We start from the raw sequence: 22,414 nt of genomic DNA on the forward strand, positions 1-22,414 counted from the left end.
CCATCCCAAAACTTCTCTCTCTGGTGTTAAAAGGCAGTCTTTTTATACCCTTATTTCAAAATCTAGCACACTTGACATATCATACCTTTTCATTTCACTCTATTTCTCTTAATAATATGCAACAATTTTATTGCCCCTTTAGACTCCAGCAAAACTCTGAACTTCCGTCCTGAGAAAAGGATCAGCGATGGGATGGCTCCGAGCTCCTTATTTTATACATGCCATTTAAATTGCTGGTCTCTACATCTGCCATTGGCAACATGCAGCTGCTACTTCTCTGTCCACATGTATGGATTTGTAACACCGCCCTGTGCTCTGGACACAGCTGCTGGACTCCTCCTCCACCATGGGAAACTTCCGGCAGATCAGCAATTTCATGATTTCAGTGTGAACTCCTTCTTCCAGATCGTGTCTAAAGATCCTTAACAACACACGTCCAAACCCTCTTCCCTCAACAATCTGTTCTTTATGCTTCATCCTGAGAAGGACTCACTGTCCTGCCCTCTGATTGCTATTTCAAAGCCAGTCTCCTGACCACTTGTTCCCCAACCACCTACTCCCTCCCTGACAATGGTGCTGCGATGATTAATTTTTCATTAGCTTCTAGAATGGAATGCTATCCAAGGACTACTGAAAAGGAAGTAGATTATATCCACCTGACTTTCTACCCATGTACCTCCTTACTCCATTTTAAAAGTTCTAATAAATTTAAAGAATATAGTTTCTTCTTCTAGAAATCACAGTCCCCAAAATCCAGTGATATCCACCTTGATTAAAGATTCTACAAGTCTATCTAGTGCTCTGGTTTGGATGTCGGAGCCCCTCCAACTCTCATGTTGAATTGTGATCCCCGATGTTGGTGATGGGGCCTAATGGGAGGTATCTGAGTCATGGAGGCAGATCCCTCATGAATGGCTTGGTGCTGTCCTCGAGGTAATGAGTTCTTGCCCTACTAGTTCCTGAGAGAGCTGGTGTAAGAAAGGGCCTGGCACCTCCCTCCCCTCTCTCTCGCTTCCTCTCTCACCATGGGATTTCAACACTGGCTTCCCTTCGCCTTCCAGCAAGAGGGGAAGCAGCCTGAGGCCCTCACCATGACACCAGCACCATGCTTTTTGTACAGCCTGAAGAACCATGAGCCAAATAAACCTCTTTTCTTTACAAACCCAGCCTCAGGTATTCCTTTATGGCAACATCAATGGACTAAGACATCCAGGTGGAAAGTAAGCCAGGAAAATCTAATCCCAGCATCTTTTCTAGACTACTGCCTATCAGATTCCTATCTGGAACACTTATAACCATGATATTAAGGAATCATCACCACTTTGGTTAACATTTTCAATTTCAAAATGTATCTTCTGAGTAAAATCACCTCTCTCTAGAAATTACATAACTAACTAATGTTGAAAACCACATGCAAAAAAATGCATAAAGAATAAAATGAAAATCAACTAAAATTCAACCAACCAAAGAAAATCACTGTAAACATTTTAGCATTTGTGTTCTCCTCTTTCTCCATGAATTCTATATTAACATTTGGATTACATGGAATACATACTTTGGGGCATCTCTTCACCTGAGTTTTGTTTTTGTTTTTGTTTTTTGAGACAGAGTCTCACTCTGTCACCGAGGCTGGAGTGCACTGGTGTGATCTTAGCTCACTGCAACCTCTGCCTCCCAGGTTCAAGTCATTCTCAAGCCTCAGCCTCCCGAATAGCTGGGATTACAGGCACACGCCATCATGTTTGGAAAACTTTTGTATTTTTAGCAGAAATGAGATTTCACCACATTGGCCAGGCTGTCTCGATCTCCTGGCCTCAAGTGATCCACCTGCCTTGGCGTCCCAAAGTGCTGGGATTACTGTGAGCCACTGCACCCAGCCCACTTGAGCATTTTTCTATATCACTCACTAATTTTTTTTAAATGACTGCATAAAATTCCAACACATAAAGATTTACTATAATTTTATTCACCCATTTCCCAATTGCTGGACATCTAGGTTGTTTCAAACATTTTCAATTTACAAATTAAGTTGTGATGAACAGCTGTGTAACACTGTACACAAATCCTTATCTACATCTTCATGTTTGGTCCCTCTGAGGGGGAAGAGAAGCAGAACATGGCTTATCAGCAATCTATCAGATGGCACATTGGCCTGTATGTGCCACTTTCACAAACCTGCATGCCTGCTAAGGGAGCTTGCATTCAAATTTAGCCCCGTATTATACACTTTCATGGTGTCCTGTAACTGTTTCACGGGCAGAAGTTAACTTACACTTAGACCTTGGGCTCTATGAAGCCAGGGATTGTTGAATAAGGCAAAGCTTTTATAATGCATTCTCATTTTTATTCTTTGTTGATACTTACTTAATGATTACTCTCAATCGTGATTAGTTTTTAAATTTCTCTGCAACTTACTGCATCTCGCAAAGGAACTATTTTAGTAACCTAAGGACTGCATTTCTGGGAGGGGGACAAAGAGTAATGATGAGAGGGACACATTGGTAAGAGGGCTAGAGGATGATGATGCAGTTCTAGGCAACACTTCCCCGCTCCCGCCCCCCACCCACAGCCAATGTCATTTGCATCTTTTTCTCTAATGCCTCTAACCCACCCACCTCCCTACCCTGCCTGCCAGCCCACACCCCCTGCTTCAGAGTTCTACCCTGCTTTCCTGTTTCTGAAATGCCATAGCTCTAAATATACCATTTTCGTAGTTCAGCAAGTCAGCAGTTGTTAAGAAAAAAATCCACATAATTCATATGGAGATGGAAATTAATGACAGCTCCCACCTCCAACTTTCTGTGAGTACGGGCATTTTTAAATGGGTCACGTTTCAATTCAAACAAATCTGTCTTTTGTAACCTGTTTGCCAGTTTACCAAGTAAAGAAGTTTTTAGGGTAATATGAGACAACCAGGTGTCTCCGGTGGTGGGCACCTGTAGTACCAGCTACTCAGGAGGCTGGGGCGAAACAATCACTTGAACCCAGGAGGTGGAGGTTGTAGTGAGTTGAGATCACGCCACTGCACTCCAGCCTGGGCGACAGAGCGAGACTCTGGGAAGGAAGGAAGGAAGGGAGGAAGGAGGAAGGGAGGAAGGGAGGAAGGGAGGAAGGGAGGAAGGAAGGAAGGGAGGAAGGGAGGAAGGAAGGAAGGGAGGAAGGAGGAAGGGAGGAAGGGAGGAAGGGAGGAAGGGAGGAAGGGAGGAAGGGAGGAAGGAGGAAGGGAGGAAGGGAGGAAGGGAGGAAGGAAGGAAGGGAGGAAGGAGGAAGGGAGGAAGGGAGGAAGGGAGGAAGGGAGGAAGGGAGGAAGGGAGGAAGGAAGGAAGGGAGGAAGGAGGAAGGGAGGAAGGGAGGAAGGGAGGAAGGAAGGGAGGGCAGAAAGACAAGACAGACAGACAGACAGACAGACAGAAAGAAAGAAAGAAAAAGAAAGAAAGAAAGAAAGAAGCTAAAGTGAAGAGAGGCTACAAACGGATGTAGGCAGTGTCATCCAAATGTCAACAGAGAATTCATGGGGAAAAAAGAATGGAAGGAAATATGCTGAAATGTTTAGTGATTTTCTTTGGTTGGTTGAATTTTAGGTGATTTTCACTTTATTCTTTCCACATTTTTTTTACACGTGTTTTTCAAAATTTCTCTAATTGGCTATGTAGTTTCTAGAGAGATGTGATTTTGCTCAGAAAATAAATTTAAAATTGAAATTGAAAATGTTAACCAGAGTGATGACTCCATAATACCATGGAAGCAGAGAAGATGAAATACTCAAGCAGAGGGCAGCCCAGCTCCCTCTATCTGATCTCCTGTGGTCTCTTCCAGTTGAATGATTTATCACTACAATGCTATCAATAATACTGACCATTCTATCAAACAGGCTACACTTTTGTTAATTAAAAACTACTATTTGATAAACGAGGTCCTGTGATGATATGGCAACCCAGTAAGACAATTCTGCTCTGCTCCGCAAGGTCTACTGTTATACTACTACTTACTAAGGGCTTGGTAAATATTTGTCTAGACTCCAGTTGAACTGAAATGCTGCCAGATTCAGTGTCTACCCAATATAGCAATCAGTGGAAATCAGAATTTTCTCATGGCACTTCGCATTTACATAAAAATACAAGGTTTTAGATGGAGTGTGCACTCACACACAAGCGCTGTCTCTCTCCCTCTCTCTCCCTCCCCTCCTCCTTTGATGTGGAGTACCTGCACCACGCTGTTCCCTGCAGCTACAGTGGCCCTTCTCCACATCCGCCTTCTGGTGGAAACCTCGCTGAGCAGCTGGGCCAGCTTGCGTTCCATCTCGGCTTGAAACACTTCATTCTGGAGTTGCTTCTCCACGACGCCCAAGAGAACTACATTTAAACGAAAACATACATGGCACCCAAGACAAGTCAGCAGTAAAAAAAAAATGGGGTGTGTGTGTACGTGTGCGTATGTATTTGAAATTAATGCAAGATTGCCATAAAATGCCAATCCCTAGACAGGAGACAGCAAAAGGAGAAAAAGTGATCATGAACGGGGAGAGTCCAGGAAATGCAGCCCGTGAGTCTTATCTAAGCTCCAAACTCTCAGTGTTACCCAGACTGGTGGCCAGAAGTCCCAGGAACTCGGCACGGTAGGAGCTTTGGCGTGAAGGGCGCCTACACAAGATCAAACATTTTGTCTGCACTTATCTCAACACTTCTGGAATTGGTGTGAGTTCATTGTCTTGCCTTGAGACTTGGACTCACAAACTAACTCGAAAAAAGGAAGCCTGCCCATCTTTAGTTATCTACTTCAGACAAGATGATCTCAACAGACAATCGCTTGCCAGAATGGTCTGGGAGGAAGGAGCATGTGCTTTTCAACCAGAACTGGTTTAAGTTTTCTTTGAGATACAACCATGGGCAAGTTACTTAATTGCTCCAGAAATTATATGGAAAAGACCGCTGATGGCAGCATGCAAAGCAGTGAGGCCTTGATGTGGGTGGGATGCTGTGCGTTCAGCAAGGAGAACTTGCAAGGTGCAGGAACCCTGTGAATGGCAACTATCACTACTCCACATGCTCTCTCGTGCCCAGCTAGTTCCTGTGCTGCATGCATGCTGGATGGCTGGTGAGTATGTAACTACTGTTCAGACTTTTGTGCACTAGGTTAGAAAGCCTTTAACTGCAATGCCATACCTCTAAATATCTGACCCAGTCCCCTAAGGAAAAAAAAAAAAGCTTCCTAGGTGCCAAGCCACCCTGCTTGTCCTTATTAAACTAAACAAATAACACTTTTAGAAAAGAAAATAAAAAGAGAGAGATCCTTGCTTCTGAACCTCACCCTGTTCTGGGTCAGAAGATTGTCAGTTCCTGTTAGACTGTGCCCTGAACTCGATGTATGAATTTTAAAGAAAGTCAGTCCTTTTTGTTCTATAACTCAGTGGGATACATTCCCACAGCCAAATTTGAATCCCTTTCTCATTCATTCTTTGCCAAGAATGTAAGGTACATTTTGCCCTAAATTTAGGAAACAGGAAAAGCAGCATCCTTCTCAATACGCCTGCATAAACTTCTTATCCTTACAGTTCCCAAAATATGACATAAGTTAAACATACCTGTTCGGACCCAGGAGGACTTCAGCAACTGAGATAAGTTGAGCTGTGGATACTGGAAGGCTACAAAAGGGAAAGAATTAGGGAAGGAGAAAAACCTCTGTAAAAAAAAAATTGCCATGTTTACAACAAAGTCCCAACACATTGTCTTTACTATTTAGCTCTAAATACGAAAGAACAAAATGTCCGATTAGCGTGAGGACATGGACAGTAGCAATTTCTGAACACATGAGTCTCAAGGAAAAAGAGAGAGACAAAAAGAAAGAAAAGAAGGGCCGGCTCCAGCCATGTCACAGGACACTGCTTCACAGAGAGGTCACCAGCAAGTTCTCCTTTGAATGTCACTGTTCCACAGCAATACATGTTCACACTGTGCCCCTCAGAGCCCTGGCTTTCCCAGCAATGTCTCAGGGTAAAATGACCACATGCATTGACTTGTCCAGGGCCAGCCAGTGTGCCCCACCATCCGGCATCCTCATTTTAGCCATACACACACTGAGCACAACTGAAAGCGGCTCTTTGTAAATAACAGCTTTATCTCTGTCATCTTTCATATAGAATAACTTCTATAAAGTTATTCTTTTTAATTTAATTAACAATACACTAAAATAACATCACGAATCATTAGGCCATTTGGTTGTTTCATTTTGAAAAACAATTTGAATTTTTTTGGCCTGACTTCAACTCTGGAATCTACTATTTTTTTAAAATAAATGTCTCCCCTTTCCCCCATTGCCTCCATTTGCATTATGAACCTAGTTGCTTCAGTCAGGAAGAAAGGTTTTGTGTTTTCGCTTATTGTTGTTATTTTAAAATTTACACAGTAAACGTCACTCTTTTCAGCATACAGTTTTATGGGTTTTGATAAATGCGTATATATTCACATAATCATCACCACAATGAAGATACAGAACAGTTTCATCACCCCCAAAACACTGCCTTCTGCAGAACAGTTTCATCACCCCCAAAACACTGCCTTCTGCAGAACAGTTTCATCACCCCCAAAACACTGCCTTCTGCTACCCTTTTGTAGTCAAACTTTCCTGCTGTTCTTAAGCTCTGACAACCACAGATTCATGCTCCCTCCCTAAGTTATGCGTTTTCCAGAACTCATGTACTTTGTAATAGCACCCCTCTACTCTCCGAATAATAAAGCCAGGCACAGTGGGTGAGCAGGGGTCTGCAGACCCATCTGGCCTGAATCTAATTTTATCAGATTTATATTCTGGCACTCAATCAGATATTTCGTTTGAAAAAAAGTGGTCCAGGTGAAAATACTCTGCGTGATACTAAAACAGAGAAGCCATGCCATTTGCATGTCATTACACATTTGTTCAAACCCACAGAATGCACGACACCCAGGATGAACCTCAATGTAAACTATGGGCTATGGATGATGATGATGCGTCAACGCAGGTTGATCACTGTAGCAAATGGACCACTGTCCTGGGGGATGCTGACAATGGGGGAGGTTATGAATGTGCGGAAGCAGGAGGCATACGGGAAATCTCTGAACCTTCCAATCATATCTGCTGTGAATCCAAAAACTTCACTAAAAAAATCAAGTCTTTAACTATTATTCTAAGTGAAGTAACTCAGGAATGGAAAACCAAACATCGTATGTTCTCACTGATATGTGGGAGCTAAGCTATGAGGACACAAAGGCACGAGAATGATACAATGGACTTTGGAGACTTGGGAGAAAGAGTGGGGGTGGGAGGGATAAAAGACTACAAATCTGGAGGAGCGTCTACTGATCGGGTGATGGGTGCACCAGGACCTCAAAAATCACCACTAAAGAACTTACTCATGCAACCAAATACCACCTGTACCCCAACACCTTATGGAAAAATAATTGTTTTAAAAATCAAGTCTTTTAAAAAACTAAAAAAATTTTAAGAAGAGGTCTTCCACCAAAATGCCCGCCATCACCTCCCCAGCACGTCTGAGAGGGCCGTACTCACGCTCTGCGATCTGCAGTACTGGGTATCCCAGATAGAAACTGAACTCCACCACACTCAAGTTCCGGAGCAGCTCGCTCACTTCTGATCCATTCAAAAATCCCTGTGTGCTTTTAACCGCAAAGATGATATTCACCGGGCCCCGCCGAGGAGTCACCCTGGAGGAACTGACGGTGATATTCAAGATCTGAAAGAATAAAGTCAGAATAAGCTTCGAAAATAAAACATCCTGCTGAAAGCTTAACCGTGATTTCTCTCTCACAGGTTCTCTCACCGGTTTTTTTAAAGGAGGTAAAGTTTTTAAAGGAAACATAACTGGCTTTCTAACCTGGTTCCCTTTTGTAGGAGTTTAACTGCTCAGTTTATTGAAAATGTTTCTTACATTAAGTGAAGAACTGAGCACATGTATAGCTCCTCCCACCCCAAATCCCACTGAAATAACAATAGGCTGAACAAAGGGGAAGAAATCCACAACAGCACTGAGAATGGAAGAAACCCAGAGATTCCGTCAAACCTCTGGGGGATGGAGAAAGGATGGGATCGGATTGATATAAACCAGAACAGAGAAAGCCAGGATCCAAAACACACACAAGCACGAGCTGCAGCAGAGCCGAGGGCCGCGCTCCCCAAGAGGACCAGGAGGGGCCTGTGGCAGAGATGAGCGGGAATGAGGCCAAGAGCAGGCTATGCAGCGGCAATCAGTATAATTAATTACATGCTGTGCCAAAGAGCTGAGGCCATTGCCTTCCTCCTCTGTCCTTCCTAACTGCCACACCCAGGGCAGCAGAGGTGCTAGCAGCAGCCAGGCCCTCACCCAGAACAAGCCAAAGAACTGCTCCCTGGGGAAAACAAACCCCTGCCTAAGAGGACTATGCAGGTCTGGGCCCTAACCAAGAAGGTCGGCAGAGGCTAAGATAACTCCCGTGCACACCAGAGACAAAGAAGGAAAGAAAATGAATGAAAACGCAGCTGGCTCTGCCCTAAGACACACACTAAAGTGCCCCATCCCCCAGGAAGAGCCTCTTTATCTAGACGCTGGAAGGAAGGGGTTGCCTGTCTGCTTGTCTCTGACCACACACGGCACCCAGAGAGAGGCCCACGCTGACATACTCCGCCCCGGACCCAGCGCTCCAATGAATTTTCCCCCCAGGAGATGGAGCTGACGTAGAAAGAGATCCCCACAGCTCAAGGGGAAAGCTGTGCCAGCTACTAAAATGAACAACTTGGTTCTTCATTCCTAACAACAAACCAACAGTCTCCAGATTTCCAGAAACTAACAGCACAAAAGCAAAGCACCGAGATCAACACGCAGAGCAAGGAGTGCGGAGAAAACAGGAATGACTTAGGAAACAGAAGACGCATTTTAACAATTCTAATTAACATCCTCAGAGACTTTTAAGGCGACACTGCATCATTGCAGGAAAGCCTACAATGAAAATGGAGCAAAGAACAATGAACAAAAAGCTAAAAAATTCAATAGAGGGATTGCATAACATAATGCACACAGCTAAGGACTCAATTCATGACTTGGAGGACAACATTTTGTAAATCTGTAAAAACAGAGAATAAAGAGATGGAAAATATGAGGAAAAAATAAGAAACATGGAAAGTGGATCCAGGAGCACCAAAATCTATTTTGACATCCATTTTGGAAAGAGAGAGGAAAGAATATACAGGGAAAAAAATCAAAGAAATATAAAAACATCAGCCGTTTCCATACAATACGTACAACGCCTGTTCTTAGTAGCTATCTGGAAACAACAGTATAGGCAGGCATTCCCCCATTGGATATTGAGGTTGATACCATTCCTTTCTAGGTAATTCTTGAATTTCCTGAATATGGTCATGTTTCTTCAGCTCACCATATCTGAGCTCCCTGGGTATCAGCTACTCTGCAACCCTCAAAGAGGCTCAGCCCACGCACACCATGCCGACCCTACGCCACAGGAACAGATCAATCCCGACCCACGTAAACTGGGTTTCCGCCACTGGAGGGAATAAGAGTTAAGCACATCTTAAACAGTGTGGAACAATTTCCCCTTTAAGGGCTAAAGCCTTCTGCTCTGCATTCAGTGGTATTCTCACCTGCACAGTGAGGTTATACGTTCCCTGGTGGTGTTTCCTCACTTCAAAGAGAGCTGTCATTAGGCCTTTCTCGATGCGCTGGGTGAAGTTGCAGAAGCCAGTATCCACACTCGGAGGCACGAACTGAAGTACTGAAAAGAAAAGCAGTCAAAGTCCCACGAATGAGGTGTCTGTGTTTCTGAAGTATTAAGGAATCAAGAGAGAGAAACATAGTATCTAAATCAACTAATTCCTTCACAGCATGGGATTAAGTACTGTGATGTACCATTTCTACATATTATCTCATGGAAATGTAAAAAGCAACTTTGCAGTAAATGAAGACACGCAATGTGAAGGTGACTGGTATCATTTTTAAATGAAAAATATCTAAGATAAGAATTTGAGTATCAAAAGACACGACGGATGGAAACACTTCAAATATATATAAATTCATTGCAGATGAATTCTTGAATATTTATGGGTGAAATGACAAGACAGCTGGCTTTGCTTTAAAACACTCTAGTGTCCACAAAAACGTTCATGGTGGATTGATGAAACGAAATTGGTGATGTTGATAATTTTTTTTAAGTTTAACCATGGGTATATGTAGACTTAGTATGTTATTCTCTCTACTTTTGTAAATGTTTGAACATGTCCACAATGAAAAGTTAAATATGATATTTAGAAATTACTGTTAACAGCCGGGTGCAGTGGCTTACGCCTGCAATCCCAGCACTTTGGGAGGCTGAGGCAGGCGGATCATTTGAGATCAGCAGTTCAAAACCAGCCTGGCCAACATGGTGAAACCCCATCTCTACTAAAAATACAAACATTAGCTGGGCGCGGTGGTGGGTGCCTGTAATTCCAGCTACTCGGGAGGCTCAGGCAGGAGAATTGCTTGAGCCCAGAAGACAAAGGTTGCAGTGAGCAGAGATTGCACCACTGCACTCCAGCCTGAGCAACAGAGCAAGACTCCATCTTCAAAAAAAAAAAGAAATCGCTGTTAACTTCATATACATTTTAAAGTCTTTATCTTTTAGAGGCTATATAGGCTGAAATATGTGTGGGTGAGATGATATGATGCCTGAGATTTACTTTAAAATAGTGCAAGAGGAGGGGAAGTAGACGGTAGATGGGGGTGTGGCTATAACAAGACTGGCTAGGAATGGAAAAATGGTTGAAGATATACAAGAAGTACACGGTGGTCTGTTAAACTATTCTACGTACTTTTGTATGTGCTTGAAATTTCCCATAATTATAAACTTTTAAAAATTAAATAATAAGGTCGGGTGTGGTAGCTCACACCCACAATCCCAGTACTTCGGGAGGCCAAGGCAGGAGGACTGCTTGAGCCAGGAGTTCAAGACCAGTCTGGGCAACTTAGGAAGACCCCATCTCTACAAAACATAATTTTTCTTAAATTCTTTTTTTTTTTTTCTTTTTGGGATAGGGTCTCACTCTGTTGCCCAAGCTGGAGTGCAGTGGCACGATCTCGTCTCACTGCAGTCTCCACCTCCTGGGTTCAAGTGATTCTCCTGCCCCAGCCACCCAAGTCGCTGGGATTACAGACATACGCCACCATGCCTGGCTAATTTTTGTATTTTTAGTAGAGATGAGGTTTCGCCATGTTGCCCAGGCTCGTCTCAAACTCCAGAGCTCAAGTGATCCACTCGCCTCAGCCTCCCAAAGTGCTGGGGTTACAGGCGTAAGCCACCGCACCTGGTCTAAATATTTTTATTTTTCATAGAGACAGGGTTTCAACATGCTGCCTTGGCTGGTCTCAAACTCATGAACTCAAGCGATCCATCTGCCTCAGCCTCCCAAAGTGGTGGGACTACAGATGTGAGCCACCACACCTGGCCTAAAAAAGACTTTTAAAAAAATTAGCCAGGCATGGTGGTATACACTTTTAGTCCCAACTATCAGGAGGCTGAAGCAGGAGGATTGTTCGAGCTCAGGGGTTCAAGGATACAGTGAGCTATAATCACACCACTGCATTCCAGCCTGGGTGACAGAGTGAGATCCTATCTCTAAAAATCATCATCATAACAATAAATTCTAACAATGATTTCCAATATTTTAGAAATATAAAAAAAAATGAAATTCTTTTTACAAATAAAAACAACTATACTGAGTTGTCTCACCTGTTTGAACTTGGAACCTGGACTCTGGCACAAGGAAAGAAGGTTTCACAGACAGGATTAAAGGAGTCTGGTCACGCACAAGCTTACTGTTTATAAGCACATTTATGACTGATATTGCCGTGTAAACAAAAGGACCGGATGTTACCAGAAAAGTGAAGTCAGTAAATAGTTCATAAACCTAGGGAAATAAGAAATACAAAGACAATTCAAACTTAAAGGAAGTTGTGTTGGATAGAAAAATAAAAAATTATAAATAAACTAAAAAAACCAGTAGTTTCGAATGAAGGAGTGGTGCATCACGGATAATCAAAATTTTATTTCAGTTACTGCTTTTACTCTCTGCCAACCTTTGCACAAAAAGCACAAAATTATGAGAGCAGCAAGAAAGAAGAGTCAGAAATATGAACTGAATAATGAGTTACAGGGCATTCAAGGTGTTTGTTGTATTTAAAACACATAGAAAGGGGTACTTATCCTATTGAGCAGCACTGTCCAAAATAAATATGCAATTAAAACATTTCTAGTGGCACATAAAAAAACATAAGAACAAGTGAAATTAATTTTAAATACATTTTACTTAATATATCTAAAATATCATTTCAACATGAAGTCAATACAACTATTGACTATTAATGAGACTATTAATGTGACTAAACACTATTAATGAGACATTCTACACTCCTTTTTCACTGCATTTTTGAAGTCTGGTATGTATTTTCCACCCACAGCCCATCTCGGTTTGGATGAGCTCCATTTCACTGCTGCATTGCCACGTGTGGGGCGCGGTTCTGGTTCTGGATGGCTCTGCTCTAGAAGGACTGTGGCTTTCTGGGATCATTGAGAAGTGGGACCAGCATGGGATCCAGTCTAAAAGATTTGGATCTCCATCTCTATCCCACCAAATGTCCAGAAAGATGCACCTGTACTCACTCTAACATCTCATTTAAACACGAATCCAAGTCCTTTTGTGTGAATCAAGGGAAGTAAAATCATGAAGGCTGTCACCCCAGACTGCTGCCTCTGGTCTGAGAGCCCTTTGTTCCAACTCTGCCAACACATCCCCTAAAGGACTAACCCTGACCTCATGTGGGATCAGGAAAGACCTCCCCAGCGCAGTGACAGTGGAGTGGAGATCCAGAGGATGAGCAGGAGTTAACCAGGAACAGATGGGGGGAAGAGAGGAAAGAGAAAGAGTCCATGGCCATAATCACCTGCCTCTAACCTGGGGCTCTCACATCAGCCTCAGGCCCACCAGACATCACACACTCCTGAGCCGCCGGGACTCACCTTCAGTTCCACTGCACGGTTGAAGTGAATCCTCAGTACTTCTTTGATTGCTGTAATGATGTACTCCTGCACAGCTCTTCTGGCCAGCACTACAAATGAAAGCAAACCACCAAATGCATTTTCATATCATTACGAATAACAAACACATCAGACTTCTGGACCCTAGCACTGTGCCAAAATGCATTAGCTGCTCTAAAAGTCTTCTTGTAAAATAAAGGCCAGACCAAGACAGAACAGGGGTTAAGGATCTAGTTGCTGCTAACTACGGCAGTGGGGACCTAGAAGACACCAGGTCAACTCTGCATAGCATCAGCTCAACACACTAAGAAAACCCTCTCTGCCCCAGATAGGTTAGATCAGGAATCAGCAGTGATGACCCAGCCAGGGGACAAGGAGCTTCCAGTTCTCATTTTCACCTGGACAAATTCCAGGCTGTCTCTCAGCTATGTCCCTGACAACAAAACATGAGGCTTTAAAAGCTCTCAGAAGTAATGTTTTTAAAGGCCTTAAGATGTTACTCAACAAAACCAGATGACATTTTCCTCTGTAAAACGAGGTCTCCTATCCCAATGATTCAAGGCAAAAGTGAAGAGTTTTTACCACTAATAATGGGGAAAAATGAGTTCCACAATTCCCACATATTAAAACTTTATGTAGGAAATAAAATAATTCTCATAACCAAAGTCCGGTTCTGTTTGTTTTCATATTTTAAAAGTTCCATTTAAAAATCTATACTAGTTAAGCCTGTCTCTCAGTGTTTAGTAAGCTTGTTCTTCTTTTTCCTATTTTTTCTCTCCCCTTCCATCAACTTCCCATAACGCAGAATTAGAATACACTTGATATTATAATTGTTTTCCATTTCCTGATTTTAATTTTTTAAACTGGAGATAGAGAATCACTCTGTATTCTTCATTCTTTAAAAAGCAAATGTTTAAGTTATATTTGATTGTTTTTTCCCAGGAATCAGTGATCTGAATTTTTTTTAAAGGTGGGCGGAGGCTTCTTTATTAGTTCATGAGACCACTGGAACAAATCCACAGCCCCCAACCACCTTGCTGAGTCACACCAGCAGCCAACTCCACATGGCCCACGTAGGCTCCAAGTGGGTTGGACTATGCCATAGATCTGAAAGGGAAAGATAAAATGAGTAGGAAGAGAGGGGGAAGAATGGAAAGAAAATGCCTTATTTAAGGAAGTAAATGAAGAGGGACGGAGAAATGAGGGAGGGAGAAATGAGGGAGGAGGGAGACAGGAAGGAAGAGGGGACAGAAAAGGAGGAGAGAGGGAGAGGATGGGGAAGGAAAGAAGGAAGGAAGGGAAGGAGGAAGAGACGGAGGGAGGGAGGCAAGAGCTAAACTTGGGGGAAATAAGAGGCAGAATGGGAAGTCAGAAACAGAAAACCCCTGAAGAGAAAAGCAGGAAGAACACGTTGTAAACAGCCCCACATCACTGGTCCAAATGCCACTCTGCAAAGTCCTCATAGCCACCACCATGACCTCCACTTTCTCTAGGGAATCTGAGAAAGCTATAAAACTGCAACATTAGGATATGAGGACATCACTCTTTGGGAAAAGGGATCATCAGCAAACAAATATCCTACAGATCTTTTCCTAAATGAATGTTTCCCAGAGCTAAGAGAAGAGAGGTGACAGAGACTTCCAAGGCAGCACACGGTCAGAAAGGCCCTGGGTGCAAGCGCAGCTCACACCTCCCAGGGCGCGTGCAGTCAAGTGCTTCCTCCCCCATTACACACCCCCGGCACCCAGAGTGGCTCTGCTTTATCATCACAGAGCACACGTGAAGAATCCTTTCAGGGGTACGCAGAGTCACCTCAACCCCCTCGCCGCACTCTCTCACTAACAAATAACTGAAAAGGACAGCAAGTTCCAATCTAAGCGAAGATGAGAAATGAGCCGATACTTCCTCTGGGTCAAAGGTACCACCGGGAGGCACTTATCTCTGCTAAAAGACACAATTTAACAGCATGAACACCTACACACAACTCTGGACATTTACAAAAACTGTTCAAGTGTACTTACAACGGCTGAATTTTACTCCAAAAAGCTGTTAAAAATACATGGATGCCTAATACCCACAGCAAATGTCATTAAGCGTACACCACATACGAAAGTTAAATCCAGCTATGAGGACTCCTAAAGAAGCTTTCAGTAACTCTTTAAATAAGCTGCTTACAACTGACCACTTTGTAACAATTTTGTATCTACTTTGTAATAATTTTGTAAGAAGGAAGAAAAGTATCATGAGCACGAGAAACTCTTTTCCCTCCTCCCTGGACTACTCTAATCTTGAGATTCAAGTTCATGATTTTGTTCCAACCACATTTCCAAGCATAATTACCCGCTCCTCCCATCACTACGCCTAATCTCCAGCCATGATGACTGTCTCCTCCCCCAGAAGACACTTTCTCTTCATCCCCAGATGACGACATTCTACTCTTCCTTTTGTGGGAATCTCCAATTTCACATTCTTCCAAACCAGCTCTGGTTATCCCAAATAGCCACTCTTGGAGAACTCCACAGAAACCGCTGTTACTCTGTGGCTCAGTACCATCCTTCTAGTCCCTGAGCTGCTCACGGGAGGGCCGTGTCTTACCCATCTGTATATCCCTAGAAGCTTCCAGAAGCACCTCACACATACTAGGTGCTCAATCATTACTTGTCACACGGAATAACGAATGCTTCCCTTTGGCGTGTAGGGAGCAAAGGCTGTCCTGACCTCATTCTCCAAAGCCATTCCCACTGGTACGATGTTGATCACTGACGCGTACCTGCCATCAGGATCCTCGCTCCCACCTGCTCAGAGGGATGGGGCACTGTCACAGTGAGCAGAGGCTCCCAGCCGCCCGCCCCGCCCCGACCACAGGGAGGAAAAGACCCAGCGTGTTCTCCTCCTCCTCCCCCTTCCACATTCTCTGCTCCTCTCCTTTCTGGTCCACTCCACCCCACTCCTCCTCTACCTCTTCTACCATTTTCATCCCCTGTGTCATTTCTGTCCTCCACTACTACCAAAATCAAAACAGAGGACAGGCTGCTCGCCAACACCAGGCTGTGGTTCAGCACACAGTCATGGCCCTTGAGACCACACACACTTGTCATCTCTCATGAGGAAAAATGCAGAGACCCTGACCAAGCGGGCCACCATCACAGGATGTTACCCTTGAAATAAGTCTACCTGTCAGGCACGCCCTCGGGTGGGCGCCAGCTTCACGTGGCCAGAGCAGCCATGCAACTGCAAGGGAAGCTGCTGGCCGGTCTGCTAGCAACCCAGGCTGCGGTGGGGAGGAGACCAAAGGCTGAGACTGGATTCAGAGGATATTTAGTCACTCAACTTTTCTTTCCTCGGGACCCAAGGAGCATTTACAGGGAGCTATGAGAGCAAAGTGCAGTCTCCTTTCGAGGAAAAGTAAGAATAGTAAATGAGTAAGAAATTGCAAGGGTTGCTCTTACATAGTTGCCCAACTCATTGCTTGAATTAAACAAAAAATATTTTGTCTAAACTATGTCATCCATGCACCTACTTGGTTATGGTAAGACAAAGATCCTTCCAAGGCTTGTTTAGTTCTTGTATTTGTTCTAATATTTGTTCTCCTTGCGGCTGCTGACTAATACACATCATCCCGTGCGTGCCTCTGACGTGCTAGGCAGGGGCTGGGTGTTCTGCAGGGACTAATGCATTTACATTGGAACAATAGCCCAATGAAACAGGTTTAACTAAGCTCCTTGTTTAATGGGTGAGGTAGCAGATGATTAGAGAGGATAAATAACTGTCCTGAGAACGCGCAGGAGGTAAGCATAGGAGTGCTACCTGGGAGTTAACCGAGCCCAGCGCCTCTACTCTTAACCACGAAGCTCCAAACCTCCCAGGCAGTGCACACAAGCTCCTTAGAAAGACTGCCCACCCCAGAGAGGCGGCAGGAAGCTGGCCCTTACCAGTTGTGATCAGATAGGCATCGGGGACTGTGATATCACAAACATATGGCGGCTTGGAGGTGGCCAGTGTTGGCGTGTCAACTGTTGCTTCAAGAGTGAAGGCGGTCACGGGATGCAGGGACGGCAGGGGAGGAGCAGCGCTGCCCTCTGAGGGGCTCTGACTTGCGGTGTCGCTCATCAGGGTGGAGTCGAGGGGACCACCAGTGGCAGCACCGGGGCTGGCTGTGCTCACTTCCGTGGAGGTGTTCAGTGGCACCTCTGTGGGTGTGAGTGATGGGCCCATGACGGTCAGCTCTGTGGGCAGAGGGAAGGGGGTTGCTTCAGAAACAAATGAGGATCCTGATGGCAGGTACGTGTCAGTGATCAACACTGTACCAGTGGGAATGGCTTTGGAGAAAGAGGCCAGGACAGACACATGACCGTCTAGATCACTGATTTGGTCGTCAGGAGGTGTCAGAGTTGAGAACAAAGAAGACTCAGTTAAAATGGGCGCTGTGTGCACAGTGGTCAATGGTGATGTTGCTTGAATCCCAGCCGTCAAAATGTCCAAAGACTCGGAGCTGGGGGGCACCAGTGCGGTGACTGCGGATTCGCGGGAAATGAGTGAAGACTCAAGATAGGAGGTAGTTTCAGTGAAAGCTGAGGTAAAATGAGCTTCTGAATCCCTCAGTGAAACCACAGACGCTTCAACAAACTCGAGAGAATCAGAAGGGAAGCTTGACCACGGTGACGCCCCAGAACGGCTAGGTAGGAAAGTGACAGTGTTTAAAGGCAGCTGGGAGCTTGGCTGGAGCTGCGAAAACTCAAGATTTGAGGAACTAGGAAGAGACAGCTGAGACGACTGCAGACCACTAGAGTTGAACAACGTAAATGTCTCAACCAAGGTAGAGAAAGACTGAGACGTGAAGGGAGACAAGTCACTCGGCATCGGAGACAGAGACGCAGGCGCTTCCGAAGGCGAAGGGACGGAGCCGCTGAGTTCCAGCGGGGGTGTTGAGTAAAAGCTGGATGCAAAATCCAAAGCACCTCCGGGTTTATGCTCAGAAAAACTGGAAGGTTCTTGGTCAGAGAAACGTGAAGACTCCACTGAAGGAAGCAGACTGAAAGGCATAAAAACACTCGGGTCTCCGATGGCAGGCGACGGTGTGTTTCTGTTTGCTATGACAGAGAAAGATGAGTCAAGGAGAATGCTGGTGATGACGGAGAAAAATGCAGTGGTCACATGGGATGGCATCACTTGGGTTTCAGCAACAGACGAGGAGCCAGCAGTAGGATCAAGTGATGCTGGCACAGAGAGGCGGCCGTGGGCAGGGGGAACCTGTGTGGCTGTAACGCTACTCATATCCACCTCGGCAGAAATGCCAACACTCGTCTCTGAGATTTCCATGAATCTAGAAGAAAGTGGGACCATAGGTCTGGAGGGGAAAAGCGTATTAAATACTTGAGGATCTTCCTCAAATTCAGAGAAGTCTGCTACGACGCTACTCATTAGAGAGACGCTGCTTTCTTCCAGCACGGTCATGGACAGAGTCTCGGCACCATCCCCTGATCCCACGTCTTTCTCCATGAGGCTCGTGGCCGGAACTTGCTGAGGTGAAGGCACAGTGCAGGCCGCGCACCACGTGTATGGTCTGAATGAGGACACCGGGCTCAGGATATGAGTGTTGTCCACAGGACCGGGGAGGGCCGAATTGCTAAGCAATTCTGATGTCTTGCTGGAGTCGCTAGGGAGAAAGGGGTTAGACGAAACATCAGTTGGTGGAGCAGAGAAGGACGCAAACGCAACAGGAGTTGAAAGCAACGCAGAATGTGTCCTGCTGAATTCAAGGGCTGCGTGCGATGCAGTCACAGTAGGGTATGCTCTTGGAGAGATGGTTTCTTCTAGGCTTTGACTCAACATGGCGGTCACATCAGGGTATCTGTCTGCACTTGTGGCCCAAACCTCCTCTGGAGGTTGTGAGACCTCCCCCAAGGAGGGAAAAGGTATAGTAATGCCATCACCTAACGGCTGCGGCACTAAAGACCAGGAGCTAAAAAAAAGGGTGGTTTGCACACCCTCTGTTAGGGAAGCCACAATCCCTGGCAGAGTCCTGCTTGATAAATGACTGTAAGCATCAGTAGGATAAAGCACCAAATTCCTGCCAGGAGTTGGAACGATGCCCTCAGAGGTGCGAAAAGCTGACCGAAAGGTGTGGAAAAGACTGGCGGACTCAGCATATGCCGCTGGTTGTTGCGTTGTGTTCTGCCAGCCCGATGTCACTTCTTCATCTTGTAAAGAAACCATGGGTAATGATGGAGTGAGCACAGGTTCTAACGCTTCCCCGGGCAGCCCCGGTGGGCTGACTGTGATATACTGTATTGGAGAAACCATCCGTGGAGTGGTCCAGTGAGTATCCGGCAGAAAGTTATCCATCTCATCGTCATCAACAGCCACCTCATTACTCGTCACTGACACGTAAGTTGCCACAAAGATGCTGTGATCTGCTGTACTTTCAGTCTGTTTTCCTTGGCTAAAAAAGGCTGTATCAAAAGTAGCGGCAGATGGCGGGGCTGTGACATGGAGAGGACTGCTGTACTGGGACCCGGGAGCGGTTTCTGTTAAGGCCACTTGTGCAGCGCTGTGTCCAGTGCTTTTCTTCAGCACGAGCTCCACGGAGTATAAAGAAAGGTTGTGCTGTTCCGGAGAGAGCTCATCTATCAAGAAAATCAGAGCTGGGTTAGTGCAATGCATTGGAAGTCATACAGCTAACGTTTTGTTTCAGGCATGAGAATTTACTCATTCAACAAACATCCATTCACCATAAATATCCATGAATCACCGTCAGAAGTTAAACAGCTAGCTGGAAACCAGAAATTGACAGAATTACCATCAGGACAATATCTGCAAATATTCCCAAACTTGGGCACTGTTTTTACCTAAGCTGTGTGTGTGGGGTGGGGGGGCACATTTACATAGTTTTTCCCACAGAACCACAGGATACTGGAAACAGAGGCGGCTGTTTAGTCCATTTTCTCTCACTTATGACATGAGGAAAGAGAGGTTTCCAGAAGGTAAATAATCAATTATAAGACCACCCAGAGTGGAGCTGGAATCTGAATATAAGGCTTCCTTGACTCCAAAGCCTGTGTGTTTTCTCTTCGGTGGTAGGAGCTGGCTGCTACGAGAAATGAACACAACAACTCATTGCACCTCTCACTACCAAAGTAAGAGAGTTCCCCAGTTCCTCAGCTGTGCTCCCCAACACAGTTGCTGAGGCTTCCACATGAAGGCCCCAGGCTTCCTGCAGGCTCAGCTTTTGCCATTTCCTGCCCCACTCTCAGGCCTTCCCAGCTATGCTCTGGCACCTGCAGTGCCCCAAACGCAAACACTCCCTGGCCTCCATGGCTGTGTCCATTCTCAGCCCCGCCTGGAATGCCCTTCCCCGGCTCTCTATATGGATGGATCCTCTCACCCCCGCCTGGAATGCCCTTCCCCAGCTCTCTATATGGATGGATCCTCTCATCCCCGCCTGGAATGCCCTTCCCCAGCTCTCTATATGGATGGATCCTCTCATCCCCGCCTGGAATGTCCTTCCCCGGCTCTCTATATGGATGGGTCCTCACCCCCGCCTGGAATCCCCTTCCCCAGCTCTCTATATGGATGGATCCTCTCATCCCCGCCTGGAATGCCCTTCCCCAGCTCTGTATATGGATGGATCCTCTCACCCCCGCCTGGAATGCCCTTCCCCGGCCCTCCATCTGGATGGCTCCTTCTGGCCCTTCAGATGCAGCACATATACGAGTTTCATCCTCGATGCTCTGAAGCTAGATTGGCGCCTCTCCCTAGGCTTCTCCCTGCCCTTATCATGCCCACTGAAATGAACTATCTGCTCACTAGATTCTGGGCTTCCTAAGGACAGGCATTGTTTACCTGTCTCCCCAGTGCCTAGCACGGTAAGTGATCTACAGCAGGAGCTCAACTGACATCAGCTGGATGGATGGATGGATGGATGGATGGATGGATGGATGGATGGATGGATGGATGGAATCCAAGGATACCAAGTTCTGACAAGTGCCAACATTATCCCATCATCCATTCAAACTTTAGTATTCCTTAACTTGTGACTGCTGTCATCATCATTTAGTAAGTTGAGGCCTCTCCACCGGTAATTCAGGTATGACATAGCCTAGAGAAACAGGACAAGTGACAGCCCAGCCACTAATGACAGTCCAGGGCCCAGGGACTGTCCTCTGCAGCCCAGGCTGGGGACTGAGCAACTATCAAAATCCGTAACAACACCTCGTTTCTCTAATCCCAACAGTCTATCAGAACACACCTTTGTGAAATGGCATAAGGATAGTCTTGAATTCATTCTATTTTTTTTAAGTAAGTCATTTCTATTCTATTTATAGCAATATGGCAGACTACAGATCTCGAAACTCTCCACTTCAGAACATTTAAGATTGCTTAATAAATGTTTAAAAACCATCTTCTAAGTGACTGGATGGCCTGCAAGACAGTAAGGGGAATGTGCTGAATGTAGGAATAAAACAGGAGCTGCACGAGGGCAGTGACTGAGGACCCAAGGCAGGTACTGGACCAGCTGGCCAGCTGTTCAGGCCACAAGGGGACTGAGAGACAAGTGTTACCCTAGACAAGGAAAGAACCCAATTGAAGACCATTTTCCAAAACTGGTGACCCAGGAAGTATCATAATCTCGGAGAAAGAGTGAGTTAGGAAGAAAAATATCTACTTTTCAGAAGACAGCAAAAATAGTATCAGCTTCCAATAGTGTCTGACTTGAGAACACCTTGGACTGACTTTCCCTTTTCCCTGTTGAACTCTCCTCAGTCTCTCACTTCTGTTCCTCAGGATCATGTCCTAGAATAAAATATGCACACAAACCCATGTCTCAGACTTTGCTTTGTGGGGGAAAACCCAGGTTAAGACACTGCTATGACTTATGTATTATGTGCTCCCAATATTCCTATGTTGAAATCCCGGGATCTCACAATATGACCATACTGGGAAACAGGGTCAGTGGAGATGTAATTGGCTGAGATGCGGTCATACTGAAGTTGGGTGGGCCCTCATCTAATATACTGGTGACTGTATAAAAGGCAGAGAAATGTGGGCCAGGCGCGGTGGCTCACACCGGTAATCACAGTACTTTGGGAGGCCAAGGAGGACAGATCACGAGGTCAGGAGTTCGAGTCCAGCCTGACCAACATGGCAAAATCCCATCTCCACTAAAAATACAAAAGTTAGCCAGGTGTGGTGGCACACACCTGTCATCCCAGCTACTCAGGAGGCTGAGGCAGGAGAATCGCTTGAACCCAAGAGGCAGAGGGTTCAGAACCAAGATCATGCCACTGCACTCAAGCCTGGGAGACAGAGTGAGACTCCATCTTAAAAAAAAAAAAAAAAAAAAACGGGCAGGAACTGGACAC

The 22,414-nt window shown here is 45.3% G+C and overlaps 1 protein-coding gene across 6 annotated transcripts in view; it reads right to left on the reverse strand.

Moving 5' to 3' along the window:
- KIAA1549 (KIAA1549 ortholog) overlaps positions 1–22,414 on the reverse strand; it is a 145,739-nt gene that overhangs the window by 67,039 nt on the left and 56,286 nt on the right. For 2 of the 6 annotated variants that reach the window (XM_045388284.2, XM_045388283.2), the window contains exons 2-8: positions 16,985–19,678; positions 13,035–13,123; positions 11,748–11,925; positions 9,625–9,755; positions 7,543–7,726; positions 5,582–5,641; positions 4,204–4,352 (exon numbers count right to left, since the gene is read on the reverse strand). In XM_045388284.2, coding sequence (XP_045244219.2) covers positions 4,204–4,352; positions 5,582–5,641; positions 7,543–7,726; positions 9,625–9,755; positions 11,748–11,925; positions 13,035–13,123; positions 16,985–19,678 — 3,485 coding nt within the window. Of the gene's footprint in view, positions 1–4,203; positions 4,353–5,581; positions 5,642–7,542; positions 7,727–8,127; positions 8,619–9,624; positions 9,756–11,747; positions 11,926–13,034; positions 13,124–16,984; positions 19,679–22,414 lie in introns of those variants that run through there. The other 4 variants (XM_074036080.1, XM_074036078.1, XM_074036079.1 and 1 more) reach the window with 2 other exon arrangements.

Source organism: Macaca fascicularis, chromosome 3, assembly GCF_037993035.2.
Source record: "Macaca fascicularis isolate 582-1 chromosome 3, T2T-MFA8v1.1".
Lineage (NCBI taxonomy): Eukaryota > Metazoa > Chordata > Mammalia > Primates > Cercopithecidae > Macaca > Macaca fascicularis.